At 37.7% G+C, this 26,495-nt stretch overlaps 1 protein-coding gene across 2 annotated transcripts in view; it reads right to left on the reverse strand.

The window, feature by feature from the left end:
* Nucleotides 1–26,495, reverse strand: part of GRIK2 (glutamate ionotropic receptor kainate type subunit 2) — a 772,190-nt gene that overhangs the window by 207,332 nt on the left and 538,363 nt on the right. For both annotated transcript variants that reach the window (XM_055433591.2, XM_088840933.1), the window contains exon 10: nucleotides 25,612–25,818. In XM_055433591.2, coding sequence (XP_055289566.1) covers nucleotides 25,612–25,818 — 207 coding nt within the window. The remainder of the gene's footprint in view (nucleotides 1–25,611; nucleotides 25,819–26,495) is intronic.

A 26,495-nucleotide genomic window follows, 5' to 3' on the forward strand; every position in this document is an offset into this window, starting at 1 on the left:
GGTGGAGACAAGGCATGCAAGTTGACAGCCAGAGTACGAGTGTTGGGGAAATTAATTTGAGGCATATTCCTATTTATAAGTAGTTTTGTAGGTGGAGTTGGTCAAACTGACATGGATGGGAAAATAGGGTTGATTTATTTAGGAAAGCCTCATCTGGTGAAGGACAGGGAAGCCTGGTGTGCTGCAGTGCATGTGGTCACAAAGAGTCATGAATGAGCGACTGAACAACAACATTAAAAATCTATTGTGTCTTGGGCACTGTGTTAAGTCCTAGAGAAACAGATTATCCCAAAGCTTATATCATAAACAGACAGAGAAGCCTGAAGATGTATCTACTGAATAACAGAAAGTGACATCAGAGAGAATATTTGGAATCTAAATGTTGCTAAAAAAATTAATCTCAGGTGAAAGAAAAAAGTATAGTGCATCATAAAGTATCAAAGATAATCATTTCTAAAGAGAAGAAAATAGAAGGCCTAAATATTTCATATTGTCTAATACTGAACTATTGACACATAAAGAAGTAAACATTATACATTTATACTTGACTACATCCCATATACAATATCTTTGATGTGCCAAAATCCAAAATTTTGATATTCCAAAATCCAAAACTTGGATCTTGATTTTAAAAATTTGATCAAAAATATCATCCTAATTAAATATATGAAAAATAAACTTTTCTCTTCAACAACTTTAGCAAACTGAATGTCCTTGAGGAACCAGAAAACCTTAAACATAATTAAAAATGACTAGGAAATTCTATGGGTGAAGACATATGCTTTAGCATAAAACAACATTGGTTAATGTTAGTGTAATTACATACTAACAAATGCATTCTCAATAGACTGTTCTTAATTAATAAAAATAAACCCATCTGGCAAAAAGATATAGAAATCTTTTGTTAATTCTGTCTTCAAAAGTATTCTTAATCAGATCAGAGTTATTTAAATTGAATTGTTTTTCAATGCACTTAAATGAACCTGACCAAGTTATAGTTCATCCTTTAAGTCATGTGTGATGTTATATAAACTAACATCTTTTAGGTAGAACTACATTCTAAAATTAAATTAACTGCAACACTAAATATAGTCTATTGGAAAAAGCATCTGTCATTTTCTTACAATTTAAGTTTAAAAACTTCCTTGATCCTTTTCCTTCCAGGTAGGATTAAATATATACCCCTCAAGTTTCCCAAATATCTTACAAATATCTCTATTATTGCATTACCTGAAGTATACAAAATGTATTTATGTGCCTATGTCACCTAGGATTCATACTTATCTTTAGTCTTCAGTGGCTAAAATTAGGACAGACTAAAAAATGCTGAGTTACTAGTACTGAATTATACTTCTATTTAGGGCAAAGAGTCGGACGTGACTGAGAGACTAACACTTTCACTTAGGGATATACTGAAGAATATCATTTTTTGGCCATTGCATTATTTCCACTATTCAAGTTTACTTTGATAAGCAATTCCACATAACTCCTGTGGAAGGAAAATCCAGGGACAGTTAACAAAAAAAAAAAAGTGGTATTTATTATATTAAGAAAATTCATTCTATGGTTGTATTTTTTTAAATTGTTTTAACTTTTGTTTAGAACTTTATTTTGTTATTGTTTAGATTTGTTTTATGTTCTAAAGAAAAGGTTACCTTAAAAAAAGTCACATTTATTTAAAATAGAGAACCAACAAGGACCTACTGTATAGCAGATGGAACTCTGCTCAATACTCTGTAATAACCTAAATAGGAAAAGAATTTGAAAATTACAGATACGTGTATATCTGTAACTGAATCACTTTGCTGTACACCTGAAACAAACGCATTGTTAATAAACTACACCTTAATATAAAATAATTTTACATCTGTTTTCAGTTACATTTATTCTGCTTTTCTTATAATAGATGCAAGTCAGTGCTTATGATTAAACAACACCTTATACCACAGATAAACTAATTTTTCAGTCTACTGCTTCAACAGTGTCACTGTAAATTCACTCTCTGAGTTAAATATAAACTTACTATTGAATTCAAATAATTCTAGATTTTTGATCTGCTCCTGTGGGCAATTTTCTCCTAGAATCAATTCAGTTCAGTTCAGTTCAGTTCAGTCGCTCAGTCGTGTCTGACTCTCTGCGACCCCATGAATCACAGCACGCCAGGCCTCCCTGTCCATCACCAACTCCCGGAGTTCACTCAAACTCATGTCCACAGAGTCAGTGATGCCATCCAGCCATCTCATTCTCTGTCGTCCCCTTCTCCTCCCACCCCCAAACTTTCCCAGCATCAGAGTCTTTTCCAGTGAGTCAACTCGTCACATGAGGTGGCCAAAGTATTGCAGTTTCAGCTTTAGCATCAGTCCTTCCAATGAACACCCAGGATTGATCTCCTTTAGAATGGACTGGTTGGATCTCCTTGCAGTACCAGGGACTCTCAAGAGTCTTCTCCAACACCACAGTTCAAAAGCATCAATTCTTGCGATCAGCTTTCTTCACAGTCCAACTCTCACATCCATACATGACCACTGGAAAAACCATAGCCTTGACTAGACGGACCTTTGTTGGCAAAGTAATGTCTCTGCTTTTTAATATACTATCTAGGTTGGTCATCACTTTCCTTCCTTTACCCTTATTGTTCTACTTTCATTTTATATAGTACTTTACTTGTTTGAGGAAAACTTCCCTGGTGGTTCAGACGGTAAAGCGTCTGCCTGCAGTGTGGGAGACTGGGGTTCCATCCCTGGGTTGGGAAGATCCGCTGGAGAAGGAAATGGCAACCCACTCCAGTACTCTTGCCTGGAAAATTCCATGGACTGAGGAGTCTGGTGGGCTACAGTCCATGGGGTCGCAAAGAGTCGACATGACTGAGCCACTTTACTTGTTTGAGTCATCATCAAATCCTCAATTTCGCACTTCTTCGTTGTAATCTATTTGCTCCTGTTCATTTAAGAAGCTTTTTAAAAAAGTTTTCTTTCTTTTATAAGAAGCTTTCCCTGACTATGTCAAGAAAAAGTTTCAATGCCCCTCAGTGTGTGAGGCTGATTAGCTATGCACTGTTTTTTCAGAGGCAAAATTATATATAGGAGTGTACAGAAGTCTCCATACATCTATAGGAATCCCTATAATCAAAATTTAGCTTTTTACTTCTTCTAAAGTTTCTAAATATGTCTTATGGTATTTTTTTCTGATAATATTTATATCTAAAATATTCATTCTACAAAATTTTAAGTATTATAAATTCAACAATCTTGTTGAATAAATATCCCACAGGGGATATTTATTCAATAATATATAGTTACAAAATAAAATAATCCTTAAGACTGGTTTTTACTATAATATTACAACCAAATAGTAAATTACAAGGACTCCATTATTAGGGAAATAATTAGGGAAATTTTAAAAATCTTGAGATACATCAAAATTTTTAAGTTGTTTTTAAATTTATGTTTAAAAAACACTTAAATTAAATATTTTTAAAGATAATGTCAATGTTACTGCAAAAGTAAACAGAAAAGGTAAAATAGAACCATTATATTTAAAAGATATTATAATGCTGTAGTTAACACTCTTTCCCAGGAGAGATATTCAATAAGCAGTTAATATTAAGTAAGTATCAACTATGGGATAATTTCTTGTGAATAGTAATCTATTATACAGTATAAATCAGAATTGTACTAATCTGTGATCTAATTGTGAAGTAACTTTCTCAACAGTTTGTCTCTGAACTACTTAAGAGTACATTTCCACTTTCAACAACTTGCTGTTTTAATCACTGATAAAACAGTTCAGTTAGAGAGAACTACATTAGCCCTTCTTAACATGTCATGCACTCTTCCAAGTACTTAGCTCTAATGTCTGAGTTAACAGTCAGAAGATTTCTCATTTAAAGCAAAAATCACTTTTTTACACTGCTTTTTTTTCCAAAGGAAAATTATGAACTAATACGTCTGACTTAGACTATTTGGTTGTATATCTTCATGAAGAGAGTGGAAATAATTCAGACTTTTACTGTTCACAAGAAATTATCCCATAGTTGATACTTCAGTTCAGTTCAGTTCAGTTCAGTCGCTCAGTCGTGACTGACTCTTTGCGACCCCATGTATCACAGCACACCAGGCCTCCCTGTCCATCACCAACTCCCAGAGTTCACTCAAACTCATGTCCATCGAGTACTTAATAGAAACTGCTTATTGCTCCAGAAGACAAGACATGGCTTTTCTGACAGAATCCATTTCACAGCATAACACTGGAAATAACCAGCGCATAGGGACTGGTTAACTAAAATGGTATATTCCTAGTATCAAATATTAAAACTATTAAGAATTTATACATAATGATCTGAAAGAATAACAAACAAGAATAATTACATGTGGTGAGGGATGAGGGAAATGTAATTATATTTTTGTAATTGATTTTGAAATTACTAAATTGACAAATTTTATGGTGAGTATATGAAGAGTCTGTGTGTGTGTGTTAGTTGCTCAGTCCTGGCCAACTCTTTGTGACTCCATTGACTCTAGCCCACTAGGCTACTCTGTCCATGTGATTCTCCAGGCAAGAATGTTGGACTGGGTTGCTACTCCCTTCCCCAGGGGATCTTCCCAACCCAGGGATCAAACCCACAGTATGGGAAGATTCTCTACCATCTGAGCTACCAGGGAAGCCCAGAGTAGATCATACAAAATGCAGGGCTGGATGACTCACAAGCTGGAATCAAGATTTTTGGGAGAAATATCAACAACTTCAAATATGCAGATGATACTACTTCAATGGCAGAAAGTGAAGAAAATCACCTTACCTACCTCCTGAGGAATCTGTATGCAAGTCAAGAAGCAACAGTTAGAACAGGACATGGGACAACAGACTGGTGCCAAATAGGGAAAGGAGTACATCAAGGCTGTATATTGTTACCCTGCTTATTTGACTTATAAGCAGAATACATCATGAGAAATGCTGGGCTGGAGGAAGCACAAGCTGGAATCAAGATTGCCAGGAGAAATATCAGTAACCTCATATATGCAGATGACACCACCCTTATGGCAGAAAGTGAAGAACTAAAGAACCTCTTGATGAAAGTGAAAGAGGAGTGTGAAAAAAATGGCTTAAAGCTCAATATTCAGAAAACTAAGATCATGGAATCCAGTCCCATCACTTAATGGCAAATAGATGGAGAAACAGTAGAAACAGTTGCAGACTTTATATTTTTGGGCTCCAAAATCACTGCAGATGGTGATTGCAGCCATGATATTAAAAGATGCTTACTCCTTGGAAGGAAAGTAATGACCAACCTAGACAGCACATTAAAAAGCAGAGACATTACTTTGTTGACAAAGGTCTGTCTAGTCAAAGCTATTGTTTCCCAGTAGTCATGTATGGATGTGAGAGTTGGACTGTAAAGAAAGTTGAGCACCAAAGAATTGATGCTTTTGAACTGTGGTGTTGGTGAAGACTCTTGAGAATCCCTTGGACTGCAAGGAGATCATACCAGTCCATCCTAAAGGAAACCAGCCCTGAATATTCATTAGAAGGACTGATGCTGAAGCTGAATCTCCAATACTTTGGCCACCTCATGTGAAGAATTGACTCATTGGAAAAGACTCTGATGCTGGGAAAGATTGAAGCCTGAAGAGAAGGGGACAACAAAGGATTAGATGGTTGGATGGCATCACTGACTCAATGGACATGAGTTTGAGTAAATTCCAGGAGTTGGTGATGAACAGGGAAGTTTGGTGTGCTGCAGTCCATGGGGTCGCAAAGAATCAGACATGACTAAGCGACTGAACTGAACTGAACTGACAAAGAACCAAAGAGCCTCTTGAAGGTGAAAGAGGAGAGTGAAAACGGTGACTTTGAACTCAACATTAAAAAAAACGAAGATCATGGCATCCGGTTCTATCACTTCAAGTCAAATAGAAGGAAAAAAGTGGAAAGTGTCAAATTTCATTTTCTTGGTCTCCAAAATCAATGTGTATGGTGGTTGCAATCACGAACTTAAAAGAATTCTTAGAAGAATAGCTATGATGAACCAAGACAGTGTATTTAAAAGTAGAGACATCATTTTGCCGACAAATATCCATATAGTCAAAGCTATGGTTTTTCGAGTAGTCATGTACAGATGTGAGCTTGCTTGCTTGCTTAGTCACTCAGTAGTATCTGACTCATTGAGACCCTATGGACTGTAGCCCACCAGGTTCCTTTGTCCATGGAATTCCCCAGGCAAGAATACTGGAGTGGGTTGCCATGCCCTCCTCCAGGAAATCTTCCCAACCCAGGGATGGAAACTAGGTCGCCCGCATTGCTGGAGGATTCTTTTACTGTCTGAATCACCAGGGAAATCCAAGAATACTGGAGCGGGTAGCCCGTCTTCTCTAGGGGATCTTCCTGCCCCAGGAATTAAACTGGGGTCTCCTACATTTGCAGGCAGAATCTTTAACAGCCTAGCTACCCAGGAAACCCATGAATGTGAGAATTGGACCATAAAGAAGACTGAGTGCCAAATAATTGATGCTTTCAAAATGTGGTATTGGAAAGACCCTTGACAGCAAGGAGATCAAACCAGTCAATCCCAATGGAAGTCAACCCTGAATATTCATTGGAAGGACTGGTGCTGAAGCTGAAGCTTCAATATTTGGCCACCTGATGCAAAGAGCTGACACACTGGAAAAGACCCTGATGCTGGGAAATATTGAGGGCAAGCAGAGAAAGGGCTAACAGAATATGAGATGGTTGGATGGCATCACTGACTCAATGGACATGAGTTTGAGCAAAGTCAGGGAGATAGTGAAGGACAGGCAGCCCTGGAATGCTGCAGTTCATGGGGTTACAGAGTCAGATACAACTTAGTGACTGAACAACAACAAGGGACTTCAGTACTATCTGTTATGTTTTATAATCTTTATGCTAAAAGAAACTTAAAGCAAAGTCAACAAACATATTAACAGTTGCCACTTTGTGTCATGGGAAATTATAAATAAATCTGCAGTTCTATGTTTTAGTGATTTTCCTCAAATTAAAAAAATAATAATGATAACAATATCATTCTTGCTTAACATTTTAAAACTGAAATACCAGAATGCTTCCAGTAGAATGCAAACTTGAGGCAACATGCTACCAAAATTCAAAAGCTATGGCACAAGTTAATTCCCATTTAGTAGAAACTGGCTTTTGATTTAGGCTTCCCATTTCTGTGATAATACCTGGAGACTTTTTAAGTTCCTTGATAAACAAATGTTTGACTTCCTCCCTGGTATATAATAAAAGAGCAATCAGAAGGCAAGGCAAAGTACAGTGAGGTCCTCTCAGGCTCATTTATGAAGTATAAAAGGCTTGATAGTTTTAAATACCAATTGTGTTGTTAAGCCAGCATGCAGGGAAGCATTCACACAGCTGGAAACCATTTCATCACTGGTCTTAAAAATTATGTAAAAGGAGGAAGGAACAAGATGGCGGAGGAATAGGATGGCGAGACCACTCTCTCCCCCACAAAATCATCAAAAGAACATTTGAAAGGGAGTAAAGTCCACAAAACAACTTCTGAATGCTGGTAGAGGACATCAGGCACTCAGAAAAGCAGCCCATTGTCTTTGAAAGGAGGTAGGAAAAAACATAAAAGATAAAAAGAGAGACAAAGGAGGTAAGGACGGAGCTCCGTCCCAGGAAGGGAGGCTTTAAAAAGAGAGAAGTTTCCAAACACCAGGAAACACTCTCACTGGCGAATCTGTGGCGAGCCTTGGAACCTCGGAGGGCCACATAACCGGGAGGAAAAAAGAAAGAAATAATTAAAACCCACAGATTACCCGCCAAATGGTAACTCCCAGGGGAGAAGCAGTGCAGACGCCTGCATACGCCATTAGCAAGCAGGGGCTGGGCAGGGAGGAGCCAGCTGAACTGCTTAGAGAGAGGACTGGGCTTGAATGCCCCAAGAAAAATCTGAGAGAACTGGGGATAGCAAAGCAGACTGGGATAGCTTCCCCATGAAAAGGCGGAAAGCTCTAACCTAAGACTCCGCCAGCCCCACTCACAGAACAAAGGGCTGAGCAGAGCGAGCTGGCTGTGGTCGGCCCATCCCCCATCCCCCACGGAGACAGGCAGGGAGGTCAGCCAGAGCCGGAGGGGGCAACCGTGGCCCCAGAAAGGCATCCGATACAAACTTCAGGCAGGCTTGTTGCTAATTAAGACTTCTTGGGCTCGGGCCGGTCAATATCCGCCTGAGAAGGTGCGCCGGTTATACACCCAGAAAACTGAGTGGCAGGGACTGGGGAGGCAATAAGTCGCAGCGACTGCGCTCGCCAAACACCTGGTCACCTGAGCTGCTCGGACCGGGGAAGGCACAAAACACAGACCCAGCCAAGTCTGCGCCTTTGTGGAGTACCCGAGAAACTGAACTTGAGACGCTCAGACCTGGGAAGTGCATACAACCCAGCGCCGGCCTCGGACAGTTCCCGGCAGAGCAACCTAGAGCCTGTGCAGTGTAGACTGGGACAACACATGCGCTGTGAGCGGGGGCAAACCCAGTGTGGCCGAGACACTGCGAGCACTCCCCACAGACGCCAAAGATATTTGTCTGCAGCGTTCCTCCTTTCCCAGAAAAGGACTGAACAAGTGAGCTGTAAAAAGTGGCCACCCACCCACTAGAATCAGGGCAGAAATTAGACACTGAAGAGACCAGCAAACAGAAGCTAAAACAGAGGGAACCACCTTGGAAATGACAGAGTAGTCTAGAGACTACTCCAAGAATAAGACCAAAAACCAGAGGCAAGAGGCTTAAGCCCGAATCCTGAGAACACCAGCGAACTCCTGACTCCAGGGAACATTAATCGATAGGAGCTCATCAAACACCTCCATACCTACACTAAAACCAAGCACCACCCAAGGGTCAACAAGTTCCAGAGCAAGACATACCACGCAAATTCTCCAGAAACACAGGAAAATAGCCCTGAGCTTCAATATACAGGCTGCCCAAAGTCACTCCAAACCCACTGACATCTCATAACTCATTACTGGACACTACATTGCACTCCAGAGAGAAGAAATCCAGCTCCACCCACCAGAACACCGACACAAGCTTACCTAACCAGGGAACTTTGACAAGTCACCCATCCAACCCCACACACAGTGAGGAAACTACATAATAAAGAGAACTCCACAAATGGCCAGAAGAGGGAAAGACCGCCCCAAGCAAAGCAACATAAGCAAGATGAAGAGGCAGAGAAATACCCAGCAAGTAAAGGAACAGGATAAATGCCCACCAACACAAACAAAAGAGGAAGATATAGGGAATCTACCTGATAAAGAATTTCGAATTTTGATGGTGAAAATGATTCAAAATCTTGAAAGCAAAATGGAGTTATCGATAAATAACCTGGAGAAAAGGATTGAGAAGATGCAAGAAAGGTTTAATAAGGACTTAGAGGAAATAAAAAAGAGTCAATATACAATGAATAATGCAATAGATGAGATCAGAAACATGCTGGAGGGAACAAACAGTAGAATAACAGAGGCAGAAGATAGGATAAGCTAGCTAGAAGATAGAATTGTAGAAACAAATGAAACAGAGAGAAAAAAGAAAAACGAATTAAAAGAAATGAGGATAATATTAGAGACCTCTGAGACAATGTTAAATGCTCCAACATTCGAATCATAGGAGTCCCAGAAGAAGACAAAAAGAAAGACCATGAGAGAATACTTGAGGAGATAATAGTTGAAAACTTCCCTAAAATGGGGAAAGAAATAATCACCCAAGTTCAAGAAACCCAGAGTCCCCAACAGGAAACAACCCAAGGCGAAATACTCCAAGACACATATTAATCAAATTAACAAAGATCAAACACAAAGAACAAATATTAAAAGCAGCAAGGGAAAAGCAGCAAATACACAAGGGGATTCCCATAAGGATAACAGCTGATCTTTCAACAGAAACTTCAGGCCAGGAGGGAATGGCAAGACATACTTAAAGTGATGAAAGAAAATAACCTACAGCCCAGATTACTGTACCTAGCAAGGATCTCATTCAAATATGAAGGAGAAATCAAAAGCTTTACAGACAAGCAAAAGATGAGAGAATTCAGCATCACCAAACCAGCTCTTCAACAAATGCTAAACGATCTTCTCTAGACAGGAAATACAGAAAGAGTGTATATACTCGAACCCAAAGCAATAAAGAAAATGACAACGGGATCATACTTATCAATAATTAACTTAAACGTAAATGGGTTGAATGCCCCAACCAAAAGACAAGGGCTGGCTGAATGGATACAAAAACAAGAACCTCATATATGTTGTCTACAAGAGACCCACCTCAAAACGAGGGACAAATACAGACTGAAAGTGAAGGGCTGGAAAAAGTTATTCCATGCAAATAGAGACCAAAAGAAAGCAGGGGTAGCAATACTCATATCAGATAAAATAGACTTTAAAACAAAGAATGTGAAAAGAGACAAAGAAGGAAACTACATAATGATCAAAGGATCAATCCAAGAAAAAGATATAACAATTATAAATATTTATGCACCCAACATAGGAGCACCGCAATATGTAAGACAATTACTAACAAGTATGAAGGGGGAAATCAACAACAGTGCAATAATAGTGGGAGACTTTAATACCCCACTAACATCTATGGGTAGCTCAACTAAACAGAAAATTAATAAGGAAACACAAACTTTAAATTATACAATAGACCAGTTAGACCTAATAGGTCTCTATAGGACATTTCACCCCAAACAATGAATTTCACCTTTTTTCAAGTGCACAAAGAACCTTTTCAGGATAGATCACATCCTGGGCCATAAATCTAGCCTTGGTAAATTCAAAAAAATTGAAATCATTCCAAGCATCTTTTCTGACCACAATGCAGTAAGATTAGATCTCAATTATGGGAGAAAAACCATTAAAAAGGCCAACATATGGTGGCTGAACAACACGCTGCTGAATAATGAACAAATCATAGAAGAAATCAAAAGAGAAATCAAAATACGAATAGAAATGAATGAAAATGAAAACACAACAACCCAAAACCTCTGGGACACTGTAAAAGCAGTGCTAAGGGGGAAGTTCATAGCAATACAGGCACACCTCTAGAAACAAGAAAAAAGTCAACTAAATAACCTAACTCTACATCTAAAGAAACTAGAAAAGGAAGAAACGAAGAACCCCAGGGTTAGTATAAGGAAAGAAATCGTAAAAATTAGGGCAGAGATAAATGCAAAATAAACAAAAGAGACCATAGCAAAAATCAACAAAGCCAAAAGCTGGTTCTTTGAGAAGGTAAATAAAATTGACAAACCACTAGCCAGACTCATCAAGAAACAAGGGGAGAAGAACCAAATCAATAAAATTAGAAATGAAAGTGGAGAGATCACAACCGACAACACAGAAATACAAAGGATTATTAGAGAATACTATCAGCAATTATATGGCAATAAAATGAATAACCTGGAAGAAATGGACAAATTCCTAGAAAAGTACACCTTGCCAAAACTGAACCAGGAAGAAACAGAAAATCTGAACAGACCCGTCACAAGCACGGAACTAGAGGCTGTAATCATAAATCTTCCAGCAAACAAAAGCCCAGGTCCAGACGGCTTCACAGCTGAATTCTACCGAAAATTTAAAGAAGAGCTAATACCTATTCTACTCAAACTCTTCCAGAAAATTGCTGAGGAAGGGAAATTTCCAAACTCATTCTATGAGGCCACCATCACACTAATCCCAAAACCTGGTAAAGATCCCACAAAAAAAGAAAACTACAGGCCAATATCACTGATGAACATAGATGCAAAAATCCTTAACAAAATTCTAGCATCAGAATCCAACAACACATTAAGAAGATCATACATCATGACCAAGTGAGCTTTATCCCAGGAATGCAAGGATTCTTCAATATCCACAAATCACTCAACGTAATACACCACATTAACAAACTGAAAAATAAAAATCATATGATTATCTCAATAGATGCAGAGAAAGCCTTCAACAAACTTCAACATCCATTTATGATAAAAACCCTCTAGAAAGTGGGAAAAGAAGGGACATATCTCAACATAATAAAAGCTACATATGACAAACCCACAGCAAACTTTATCCTCAACGGTGAAAAACTGAAAGCATTTCCCCTAAAGACAGGAATAAGACAAGGGTGCCCACTCTCACCACTACTATTCAACATAGTTCTGGAAGTTTTGGCTGTAGTAATCAGAGCAGAAAAAGACATAAAAGGAATACAAATTGAAAAAGAAGAACTAAAACTTTCACTGTTTGCTGATGACATGATCCTCTACACAGAAAACCCTAAAGACTCTACCAGAAAACTACTAGAGCTAATCAATGAATACAGCAAAGTTGCAGGATATAAAATCCACACACAGAAATCACTTGCATTCCTATACACTAATAATGAGAAAATAGAAAGAGAAATTAAGGAAACTATTCCATTCACTGTTGCAATGAAAAGAATTAAATACTTAGGAATATATCTACCTAAAGAAACAAAAGACTTATACATAGAAAACTATAAAACACTAGTGAAAGTAATCAAAGAGGACACTAATAGATGGAGAAATATACCGTGTTCGTGGATTGGAAGAATAAATATTGTCAAAACGAGTATACTACCCAAAGTAATTTATACACTCAGTGCAATCCCTATTAAGCTACCAACGATATTTTTCACAGAACTAGAAAAAATAATCTCACAATTTGTATGGAAATACCAAAAACCTTGAATAGCCAAAGCAACCTTGAGGAAGAAAAATGGAACTGGGGGAATCAACCTGCCGGACTTCAGGCTCTACTACAAAGCCACAGTCATCAAGACAGTATGGTACTGGCATAAAGACAGAAATATAGATCAATGGAACAAAATAGAAAGCCCAGATATAAATCCATGCACATATGGACACCTTATCTTTGACAAAGGAGGCAAGAATATAAAATGGAGAAAAGACAGTCTCTTCAACAAGTGGTGCTGGGAAAACTGGTCAGCCACTTGTAAAAGAATGAAACTAGAACACTTCCTAACACCATACACCAAAATAAACTCAAAATGGATTAGAGAGCTAAATGTAAGACCAGATTCTATAAAACTCCTAGAGGAGAGCGTAGGCAAAACACTCTCCGACATAAATTACAGCAGGATCCTTCAAGACCCCCCTCCCAGAATATTGGAAACAAAAGCAAAAATAAACAAATGTGACCTAATTAAAATCAAAAGCTTCTGCACAGCAAAGGAAACTATAAGCAAGGTGAAAAGACAGCCTTCAAAATGGGAGAAAATAATAGCAAATGAAGCAACTGATAAAGGATTAATCTCCAAAATATACAAGCAGCTCCTGCAGCTCAATTCCAGAAAAGTGACCCAATCAAAAAATGGGCCAAAGAACTAAACAGACATTTCTCCAAAGAAGACATACAGATGGCTAACAAACACATGAAAAAATGCTCAACATCCCTCATAATCAGAGAAATGCAAATCAAAACCACAATGAGATACCATTTCACACCAGTCAGAATGGCTGCTATCCAAAAGTCTACATGCCATAAATGCTGGAGAGGGTGTGGAGAAAAGGGAACCCTCTTACACTGTTGGTGGGAATGCAAACTAGTACAGCCACTATGGAGAACAGTGTGGAGATTCCTCAAAAAACTGGAAATAGAACTGCCATATGATCCAGCAATCGCACTCCTGGGCATACACACCGAGGAAACCAGAATTGAAAGAGACACATGTACTCCAATGTTCATTGCAGCATTGTTTATAATAGCCAGGACATGGAAGCAACCTATATGTCCATCTGCAGACGAATGGATAAGAAAGCTGTGGCACATATACACAATGGAGTATTACTCAGCCATTAAAAAAAATGCATTTGAACCAGTTCTAATGAGGTGGATGAAACTGGAGCCTATTATACAGAGTGAAGTAAGCCAGAAAGAAAAATACCAATACAATATATTAACGCATATATATGGAATTTAGAAAGATGCAAATGATAACCCTGTATACGAGACAGCAAAAGAGACACGGATGTATAAAACAGTCTTTGGGACTCTGTGGGAGAGGTTGAGGATGGGATGTTTTGGGAGAATGGCATTGAAATATGTATGTTGTCATATGTGAAATGAATCACCAGTTCAGGGTCGATGCATGTTACAGGATGCTTGGGGCTGGTGTGCGGGAATGACCCAGAGGAAGGATAAGGGGAGGAGGGAGGTGGGAGGGGGGTTCAGGAGGGGGAACTCAGGTACACTCGGGGCGGATTCATGTCAATGTATGGCAAAACCAACCAATATAATATTGTAAAATAATTAGCCTCCAATAAAAATTTTAAAAAATTATGTAAAAGAAGAGAGAATTAGGTCCTAAAAGACTTCCCACTTTGCCATAGTTGTTTTATAAACTATAACCTATTTTTTCTCATTTTTTTCTTAATCTGTCAAATGCTTTCAAGTTTTGTTTGTTTTTAAAATTTCAGTGGGCTCTTTAGAAGTGTGAAATGATCAGGAAAAGACTTGGTGATTAGAATTTTAACATGGAACCCTGTGGCAAACATTAAACAGGGAACAAGGTGAAAGAGCTTAAGGACTGCATGAATCACCAGGTGTCAGGGGACAGTGAGAAATAAATTAGATGTCAACATGTGATTTGACATGTTGGGATTCCCTGGTTGCTCAGCTGGTAAAGAATCTGCCTGCAATGAAGAAGACTCTGGTTTGATTCCTGGGTCAGGAAGATCCTCTGTAGAAGGGATAGGCTACCCAATCCAGTATTCTTGGGTTTCCCTGGTGGCTCAGCTGGTAAAGAATCTGTCTGCAATGTGGGAGACCTGGGTTTGACCCCTGGGTTGGGAAGATCCCTTGGAGAAGGGAAAGGCTACCCACTCCAGTATTCTGGCCTGGAGAATTCCATGGACTGTATAGTCCATGGGGTCACAAAGAGTCCAACATGACTGAGCAGCTTTCACTTACATGTGTATTTGAAAGTTTATACTACAATCTATCAGTATCTCTGCAATACTTTGAGTAGGACAGCTTTGAGGAAACACTGTTGATTAAAGAAGAATCTGACTATAATGTGTAGGTACATTCCTAAAGAAGAGGCAGGGATACATAATAAAGACATAATAAGGTGACAAGTGTCTGAACTAAGTTGGTGAGTGTAAAACTGGTAGATAGGGACAGATCTAAGGCCTATTTTTAGCCTGCACAAAAAGAGACTTGACATCCTACTTTATTAGCTTATGTATGGATGTTTACAAGCACATCTTCCTGGTTTCCCATTGCTATGGCAAACATCATCAAAGATTGGAAAGTAATGCAACTGCCCTTGCCTCCTTTAAGGAATCCCATAATAATATGTGCTGCTAGTTTATTGTAGCTTAGATGTTTCCCTTCAAACTCATGAATACTCTAGCTGGATTTATGAATAACATACAACAGTTGTCTCATGAGCCCGCAAATGAGTTATCAGCCATAAGAAATTCATAGCCCAGAGATACAAGTAAATGTATGCTCAACTTATTACAATAGTTGCATTGCCAAGTTTCTGTGTACTCATCTCTACTGTCAGGTTCAATAGCTAAGCTTGATTTTAATAATGAAAAACTTGATCAAATATTTCATAAAATATTATACAAAAAGCTATGATGCTTTAATTTCCTGAGGAAAATGTGTCACTGTTTATTTCATTCCTTAGAGCTTGAATAGACACTCTCATTGGGGGCCTTGGAAGATACTATAAGAAGAAAAGAATTTGGAAAATACATTGCATATTCTCTAAGGAGCAAGGTGCTTGAGTGTAACATTTATTGTGGCATACTATGGACCATTTGTGTCATTCTTTCATTCTTGAATATAAACACTTTCTCTCATCCTATTATTTGTGTCTCCTAGTCATTTTCAGTATATCTGAAGCAAATGAATACTACCATGCATGTACCTCAATACCAGAGGATTTTTGGAAGCAATGAACTGATACAGTAAAATAGTGTCCTGGTGTAGATTTTAATCAGTTTGGTGATTCAAAAAATTTTCAGTTTTTATAGCTCCCAGCACATTTCAAATAGAATGGCCCAACAATCATCATAAAAACAAATGATGGCTAGCTTGATGAACAGTCCTCTTAGCATTAAAATACTAAAAAGAGTAGGCCATCTATGTTAATGAAAAACTGCATAGATTTTACTTCATTTTCTCTGCAACAGTACCTACTATTAATATATTCCATGAAACATTCAAATAATATGATTCTGGAAAATTTTTATTTTAAAAATATATATTTGAGAAATGTCTCTTTAAAGGATTAAAGCACGGAAGATAAACCTTTTAACATTCAGTCATATGTTTAACTCAAATTTGACACAATACCAAATTATACAATAAATATAAGAAGATCCAAAAATGACCTTTCCAATAATGATTTATTTGATTTAAAAATAATATTAAATAGAAATTTTCAAAAGAATTAGGTGTCCCTGCTTTGCTAAACATTTCTCCCCTTTATCCTACTTATTAGTAATCTAACATTGGATTAGATTTCCTATAAATTCTTCCCTATGTTTAATTAATTCTAATATAAAACTACCATTCACAAGACATGGATCATTTAGGTAGGAAAGCACTGAGATATTGGAACATTGAAGGTTGCAATGAATAAATTTTACATTAAAACTTAACACTAATTTTACACAATAGCAACTATAATCCCTACATCTTTCTCATTATATAGTATCTAAATGTTATGCTTTTTAGTCTTCAAAAGTAATACTCATTAACCATAATAAAAACAGAATAAGTAAGAAGAGACAAACTTTGAATTTATTAGTTCAAAGATATATCTCTGTTTCTTGATTCAGTTCAGTTCAGTTCAGTCGCTCAGTCGTGTCCGACTCTTTGCCACCCCATGAATCACAGCACGCCAGGCCTCCCTGTCCATCACCAATGCCCAGAGTTCACTCAAACTCATGTCCATAGAGTCGGTGATATTATTTGTCATATACTGCATTAGGAAACATGTGTGTATATAATTCATAATTATTAATATGATATTATAACTATTTTATTTTTGAGAAGACTAAGGCTTAAAGAGTTTGAAGTAACGGGACCAAAGCATAAAATTATATGGTGAAACAATTAGGACCTGAACCAACATCTGTCTCACCAAGTACTTACTAGGACACTTTCTGTGCAGCCCTGTTTTGGAAATGATGGTGGAGGAAGGTGTTTTAAGGGGAAAGGTTTATCATTTTCCAAAGACTAACAAGGCTTTAGAGAGCCACTCTCCCCTAATAACTTTCTGAGGTTCTGTTTTCATATTGTACCATCAAGAATGGTCCCTGGCTAGATTAAAATAAACTTAGAGATCATATCAAACCCTATTCATTGAGGATCCTCTCAAGAATGAATGAGAGAGAAGTGGGTAAAAGCAGTTATTACCAAAATAGACTTCCAATTGTCAGGGCAAATTAAAATTAAACATAAGAGACTCAATCCTCTCTCCTGAAAATGATCAGAGACCCTTTCCCTTTTCTTAGAACATTTACTTAAGAAAACATAATTTTAAGTCTTGTCTCTCTCTCTTTTTGACATTTATGATAAAGTGAAAGTCAATCAGTCTATTAATCTTTGTTGTTTTTCAGAGCTAAGTTGTGTCCAATCTTTGCAACTCCATGTGTGTGTTAGTCATTCAGTTGCTTCCAGCTCTTTGCAACCCTATGGACTGTAGCACGCCAGGTTTCTCTGTCCATGGGACTCTCCAGGAAAGAATACTGGTGGGTTGCTATGCCCTCCTCCAGGGATCTTCCCAACCCAGGGATTGAACCCAAGTCTCTGACATTGCAAGCAGATTCTCTACCATCTGAACCACCAAGGAAGCCCTTGCAATTCCATGGACTGCATTAATCTTTACAAGTCAGGTAAGCCTCTTGCCAGGTTTCCCACTAGAGGATGCCTTTTTTAAGGACCTGAGAAGTAACTATTTGAAATGGATTCACCCAGGGGTGGGAAAGAGGCTCAAAAAGGAAGGGATATAAGTGTGTATATATATATATATTTGATTCACTTTGTTGTACAGCAGAAACTAACACAATATTGTAAAACAATTATATTACAATAATAATAATAAAAGAATAGAATCACCCAGGAAGAGCACATCCTAACTCCAAATTTCTGTGGAAATTTCTGTGGGTGAGTGCCTAAAATCTATCTGCTGTCATAGGTATGAGAAGCTCATTCTTCTACAGTATAATGGGCAGTATAAAGCCAATTATCTAACACAGATGGTCATCCCAGTTTAGTTCAGTCACTCAGTCATATCTGACTCTTTGCGATTCCATGAACTGCAGCTCGCCAGGCTTCCCTGTCCATCACCAACTCCCAGAGCTTGCTCAATCTCGTGTCCATCAAGTCGGTGATGCCATCCAGCCATCTCATCCTCTGTTGTCCTCTTCTCCTCCAGTTACCAAACAAATTTAATATGAACTATGTGTGATGAGTAGTACTTTCAAGGCTTCTTGAGGACTAGTTGTTTCTCTTCAGAACACATATGTATTCTAATGAGTTGCGTCTGCTTGCCTACGTAAAAGGCTGATATTTTTTTCTGTCTTTGCCATCTCTTAGCAAATTGCCTACAGTGCACATCACATTCCAGTTTAATGTTTTTCCATAATATTATTTTCATTTTCTTCTATCTTTGTGGAGAGATTTCCTGGGTTGGAGGAAGATTTTATTTGTAATTATATTTTTCCATCACAACACCTGAATAAATACAGCTTCTTTACGGTTATGCCCCCTATGCTGTTGCTGCTGCTGCTAAGTTGTTTTAGTCGTGTATGACTCTGTGCGACCCCATAGATGGCAGCTCACCAGGCTCCCCCATCCCTGGGATTCTCCAGGCAAGAACGCTGGAGTAGGTTGCCATTTCCTTCTCCTATGCCCCCATACTCAACCATAAATTCAAGAAAGTCTACAAAACTGGATTGGCACATAGCCTGTATAAGATAAATATCACTTGCTTCTGCCTCCCAAGTTCATATACAAATGATAAGTACCATAATTCAGATGCGGCTGACTCTAGCCCACAATTCTAGATGTGGACATATGATCCAGGTGGGGCCATTACACTAACCACCTCCACGGTCCCAGACTTATGGCTTAGTTCACAGATGGGGACGTGGTCCTACTTGGCCCAGTTGACACCCCTCCCCCCTCACCCCAACACCCTAAAAATAGGTTTTGTGAAACTTTAGCTAAAGGAGACCACTCTCGTTTTAGAAGGAGGACTCTAAGAAATAGGTAAACCTATATTTCTTAACCTCAATACTACTGGTATTTGGGGCAAGTAACATTTTGTTCTGAGGGCCTAAGTACATTATTCAGAGGCTAGCATTTCTAGACTCTACCCCTTAATGACAGCAGAAACACCCTCCCCACCTCCTTAAACTGTGACAATAAATATGTCCCACAACATTGCCAAGTGTCTCCTGAAAACAAAAAATTGTGCTGGGTTGAGAACCACTGGCCTAGCCCCAACTTGAGCCACCTTTGTCACCAAGTAGAAAGTGTTCAAGAATAAAATCAATAAAGAGAGTAAAGCCAAGAGATAACAAGGCAGTGAAAGAGAGACCAATGTATGCAATGGCCTGCTTTAAGCCCCTGGCTTGAATGTACTTGAAGTGAAAATCACTGTTGGATATTTTTTGTAATGTGGGGCTTTTAAAAAATATGTGTTTGTATAAGCTCTATTTAGCCAAGGTTTGTACACTTGCAACTCATATAGCCCCAACTGATATTAAAACTACTGTACAGCTTTGTTATTGTTTAGTCTCTAAGTTGTGTCTGAGTCTTTTGAGACCTCATGGACTGCAGCCCACAGGGCTTCTCTGTCCATGGGATTTCCCAGACAAGAACACTATACAAATTATATGCAGGTAAATAGTATAGATACTAAGTTGGTAATTAAAGTGTAATGGTGTTATACAATAAGAATTATGTGGAAACTCATTGCAGGTGGACTTCCTGGGGTCGGGTGAGGAAGCTACACTAGTGAAGTGTTTCTGAAGCTGAGTAGAAGTAGTTTGGATGAGGTGAGCTAGATGGGGGTTGAGGAGAGTTCTGGAGACAGAAAACTAGACTGAAGGCAAAGGAGAACAAGAATGAAAAAAGCCCACATGTGGGTGGAGAGAGCAGAACAGATGAAAATATACAAAGGTGTGCCAGTTAGAGTTTCAACAGAAAATAGGTGCACACTCATATGAGGATACATGAGCAGGATTTATTTACAAAAGGACTAACTGATTCTCAAACTTCAGAGAACATCAGACTATCATCAGGGAGGTTTGTTAAAACAGAGATAGATTTCACCACAGTTTCAGATCAGGTAGGTCTAGAGTGTGACCTGAAAATGTGCATTTCCAACATGTTTGAAAGTGATACTGATTCTGCGGGTCTATGGAATATACTTGGAGAACTACTGGTAAAGGGAATTTTAAGGAATGGTGTAGGAACCCAAAGCCATTAGCAGCTAAGCTGTAACCACCCCTAGGATCAGAATAAACATACCTAATGCGACGAGTTGACTCACTGGAAAAGACTCTGATGCTGGGAGGGATTGGGGGCGGGAGGAGAAGGGGATGACAGAGAGTGAGATGGCTGGATGGCATCACCGATTTGATGAACATGGCTTTGAGTGAACTCCGGGAGTTGGTGGTGGACAGGGAGGCCTGGCGTGCTGTGATTCATGGGGTTGCAAAGGTTCAGACACGACTGAGTGACTGAACTGGACTGTGTAGGGTATAAATTGGAACTGAGAGCAGAACAGAGATTTGTGTAGAGCAGACATGATTGCAAGAAACTGGCATAAGAGGTGAGGACACAAGCCAATCTAAGACAATATCTCAGAGAACGGAACAAGGAGCAAAATAAATACCCTAACCTTACTCTCCTCTCTGACTTGGACCTTTGGTTGGGAAGCTCTGTTGATTTATTCTATGTAGAACAACCTCCCAATACAGAAAGCAGGGTGGAGAAGGTCTGAGAGTCTGTCTGAAGGGTCAAAAAGATTTCCACAGGAGATAATCAATAATCAATAAAGTTCAGTTCAGTCACTCAGTCGTTTATGACTCTTTGCGACCCCATGAACTGCAGCACGCCAGGCCTCCCTGTCCATCACCAACTCCCAGAGTCCACCCAAAACCACGTCCATTGAGTCAGTGATGCCATCCAACATCTCATCCTCTGTTGTCCCCTTCTCTTCTTGCCCTCAATCTCTCCCAGCATCAGGGTCTTTTCAAATGAGTCAGCTCGTCTCATCAGGTGGCCAAAGTATTAGAGTTTCAGCTTCAACATCAGTCCTTCCAATGAACACCCAGGACTAATCTTTAGGATGGACTGGTTGGATCTCCTTGCAGTCCAAGGGACTAGGGCTTTTAAATATATTATAAAGTCGGGCCTATATCCTTCAGACAGTGAAAACTACTGAGAGATTGTATGCAAAGGAGGGGCATGATCAGATTTCTCTTTCTTAAACAAAACTCTAGTTGAAGATATGAATAGATACCAGATAAGAGAGCTTCCCTGGTGGCTTAGATGGTAAAGCATCTGCCTGCAATGCAGGAAATCTGGGCTTGATCCCCGGTCAGGAAGATCCTCTGGAGAAGAGGATGGCTATCCACTCTAGTATTCTTACCTGGAGAATTCCATGGACACAGGAGCCTGGCAAGCTATACAGTCCATGGGGTAGCAAAGAGTTAGACACAACTGAGAGACTAAAGACAATTTCACCAGATTGTTCTGTTCTGTCGCTCAGTCGTATCCGACTCTTTGCGACCCCATGGACTGTAGCCTAAAGGCTTCTCCGTCCATGGGATTCTCCAGGCAAGAATACTGGAGTGGGTTGCCGTTTCCTTCTCCAGGGGATCTTCCTGACCCAGGGATCAAACCCAGGTCTCCTGCATTGGAGGCAGACGCTTTAACCTCTGAGCCACCAGGGAAGCCCTGATTAGAGAGAAACAATTCTCATATGGGGCTCTTAATCCATGTGACAATGGAGCTGGAGAAAAAAGTGGGTACCTTTCAGAATCATTTAAGAAGCACACTTAATATACAATGCAAACATGATACTAAATTTTTGGTTTGGGAAAACTGTTGAATTGTTTATGCCACTTATTGATATATGAAACTCTTCAGAAGGAACAGATTCAGAAAAAATGAATAATACCTTCAGCCTGGAACATGCTTCCTTTGAGGTGCTTATGAGACATTCACTTGGAAAATATACCAGAGGTAGTTAGATATATGGGTTGAAAGCTCAGGGCTGAAGATGTAGAATGGAGAAATTTCAGAATGAGAATGGTAATCAAACTCTGAAAGAGGATAATTTTCTCTAAGAAAAGTAAGGAGTGGGAGAAGTTCAGGGTGTTGATTAGTAGTTCAGTTACTACTTTACATTGAAATTAGCATATTCATAAGCATGCAAACTAAGTTGAGGTGGTACAAGGAAAAAATACACTGACTACAGTCATCATTCTAGTTTAATGTGACATACGCTAAACATTAAAAACTAAGGCTAAGCCAACAGTATGTGTCATGAGGAAAGTATCAAGAAAGGGTATACTGAAATAGGATAGTACTTCAGCACAGAAAAAAATAGAAAGTGAAGTGACAGGTATGACACTGAGAATAAAATGATTAAAAAACTTAAAAGCTTCTTCAATGGTCTCAACTCAATACCAAAAATACTTTTTGAGAAATAAATATCAAATAATAAAACCTTTCTTACTATCCCTTCATTTGGTGTATTGTTATCTTTTATGCCATAGCTCTATTCATATAACCTAACTTTCATTTTCTACTTTATAGTTCTCTTAAAGAAACATATAGGTACAAAATCAAGAAGAAATAAATTCTAGAAACATAAAAGTTCTAATCAATTTTGAATCTCAAAAAACTTAAATAAAAGAATATTAATTAAACACACATGACAAATATAAAGGATAAAGGGACTGGTTTGGTATAAAGGCATTGGTGATATAACATTTTTGTGTTTTGACTAAAAGTCTCCCATAAGTTATTCACAGAACTCTATAGCAAATATTCATTGTGTTGGTCTGTATAGCATCCAGTTCACTTTTTTCAAGTATAAGCAACCTAATTTTCCTCTGAAAACCCAGTTTCCCAACACTAAATCTATGTGGTTTTAATCTTCACTGGTGGTCCAGTGGTTGAGAATACACCTTCCAATGCAGTGAAAGTGGGTTTGATCCCTTGTCAGGGAACTAAGGTCCCACACACCACAGGGGGAACTACGAAGATCTCTCATGCTTCAACTATGCCCAAATGCAGCCAAAAAATTAATTAATAAATAATTAATTAAGGTATTGACCCTACCTCCTAGTTTCTTGTGAGTATATGTCCAGAAAAATCAATGAGAATACCATTTCCCTCTGAACTGGATAATTGGCACAGAATTTAGTTTATGAAATGGCAACCCACTTCCGTATCTCTTGTGTGGAAAATCCCATGGACAGAGGAACCTGGCGGGCTACAGTCCATGGGGTCACAGAGAGTTGGGCACAACTGAAGTGACTTAGCACTCACAAAGGTCAGGAAGGGGCTTCCCCAATAGTTCAGCAGGTAAAGAATCTGCCTGCAATGCAGAAGACACAGGATATGTGGTGTGATCCCTAGGTTGGGAAGATCCCTTGGAGAAGGAAATGGCAACCCACTCCAGTAGTCTTGCCTGAAGAATCTCCTGGACTGAGGACACTTCCAAACAGGTGCAAACAGTTGGACATGACTGAGTGACTACTCACACACACATAGGTCAGGCAAATAAAGCTGAATTTGGAGCTTTTGATAAAATTATACCTTCCAGGTGCTATATTTCTACCTAGATGGTTAATCTAGAACTGCCGGTGGCAATTGTTGTTGTCACCTATTGAGAGGCACATGTCTAAGAGTAAGACAAATACAAGGAAGTGAGAACTAAATTGAGGCAAAAGATAAGAGAAATAAAATATTAATATTCCAAATCTAGCCACACTACCTCTAGACTTCACAGAGATGCAAACTAATAAATTACTTAAAACAGCTTGAGTTAGGTTTATGAAAGTTATTGTTATATTAATATAAACTAACATACAATTTAAGGTTTTATATTTGATCCCAAATCATGTATATGTTCATCATCTTTCAATGTATTTTATAAAGTTAAAACATAAATGTCTGATATAAGGAGAATTTGTGAGAAATAATTGATCAAGTCTAGAAGTTCAGGAACTTACAGAGTAAATTCCAAGTCATTAAAAGAAATATACTGAAATTTTGAAGAAAATAAGTCTTTCCTTGTGGCTCAGTTGGTAAAGAATCTGCCTGCAATGCGGGAGACCTGGGAAGATCCCCTGCAGAAGGGAAAGGCTACCCACACCATTATTCTGGCCTGGAGAATTCCATGGATTGTATAGTCAATGGGGTCACAAAGAGTTGGACATGACTGAGCAACTTTTTCATTCACTTCACTTTGAAGAAAAAGGAATTTTTAAAACGTTAATCTGTTCCTAACCATAGTCTAATATCCCTTTCTTGACAGATAGATAGGTAGCTAGAGAAATCTTTATTCTCTTTCTTGATGATGAACTTTGTAATTAATGGCAAAGTATCTTCAAAATGTTTTGAAAATTGCCTATATTTGCTACTTCCATTAAGTAAGAATTTTTATTTAGGATAAAACTCATAATGTTTTTTAAAAGAAAATTATTTAAATAACTTTGCAGATTCTTTATAATAATGATGTGCCTTTAAGGAAAATGTCAAAATATGCTTAAATGTTACAAAACACATAGTCAAATATTATGTTATGATGTTTAAAAGAGTTTTTTCAAATAGATGAATTAACTAACACTGTCAACTGACAAATTATGAAATAATGTTTTCCTGACCAAGGAAAATTGCCTGAATTATTTCTTAAAAAATAAAATATCTAGGGGGGCTCAGGATGGGAAACACACGTACACCCATGGCTGACTCATGTCAATGTATGGCAAAAACCACTACAATATTGTAAAGTAATTAACCTCCAATTAAAATAAATAAATTTTTTAAAAAAAGAAAAAATAAAATATCTGTCATTCTGATCTAATATGCTTAATATTCTTGCTTTATTTTTATATAGTATTTGATTCTAGATTTTTTGTACAGATTTCTTTCATCTTTAAAAACAATAAGTATTTTATCCTAGTACAGAAAGTTTTTATCATGAAATTTAGAATTTGTACCACCCATTCTATTCATTGATTAGAAACCTAATAATATGAAAGTGAAAAGGAAATTCATTGTTAAGAAACTGAATTCCATCTTGTAAATCGAGACCAAAACTTCAAGATATTAACCCACTAACTACTAGTTAATTTAAGATAGTCACATGTTTCTAATAGAATTATATTCATCCCTTATATTCTTTATGCTTGACAAAAATAATATATACTTTGAATAACATTATTGAAAAAGTAAATACTTAAAATACATCACTGTTCTTTGACATTATTAACGCTTGACCATCAAAAAAATGGTAAATCTAATAGAAATCTTCCAAAGGTAGTAATAATGAGAAAAGGGACTTACATGATCAATTAGTTCACGGACCATTCCATTCCACTGTCCATTGGCATCATCCTGGGCTCCATATTTTCCATCCTCCACAAGTCTAATTTCATATGTAAAGCCAAGGATTGTCGATAACTCTCTGAGGAGGTCAATGCAATAGCCCTCAAATCGATCATTTCCATAAAGAGGTTTGTCAGACTTTTTAAACAGAACATAGGGTTCCTCCTGGAAACAGTGAACATGAAGGTAGAAGTGTCAGTTAATCATGAAACTATTACAAAAATTATAACTTTGGTAATAAGTTGGTAAAGATAGAAAATTCCACATTAATTTAAAGCAGTCAATTTTATTGTTTTTTCTCATTGTGATTACCATAGGTTGAGACACTAAGAAGGCATATTACTTTGAGAACAGTAATGTCTCATAAGAGATATTTAAATATAATAACATCAACAAAATTATATAATAAAATAATGTAATATATATTATACCACATTTTATATCATATAGATAAATAATATGTAAAATAATTACATACTGTATAATACCAAGATATAATTTCAATATTATATTTAATATTTCAAAATTATTTTAAATTTATTTAAAATATTTAAATATTTTAAAATAATTCTTTTAAATTTCAAAATTATATTTAGTTACAATATAAATATCCCAATTTGAATTATACCAAATAATTTCAAGTGTGCTATTTTAGTGAGATTTATTGATAAAACAATGAAAAAAGTAATTATCTAATTGCTTACCACATGCTAAGAACTTAATTAGGCACTTATATATACATTATCTCATTCTTTATCTCATTCTGTTCTAAGAACTATCAAAATTACAACTACTATAATTATAAAAGAAAAAACAATAGCTTACTTTAGAGTATAGATGAA

Source organism: Moschus berezovskii, chromosome 10, assembly GCF_049115385.1.
Source record: "Moschus berezovskii isolate FMDL1 chromosome 10, NW_MosBer_1.0, whole genome shotgun sequence".
Classification (NCBI taxonomy): Eukaryota; Metazoa; Chordata; class Mammalia; order Artiodactyla; family Moschidae; genus Moschus; species Moschus berezovskii.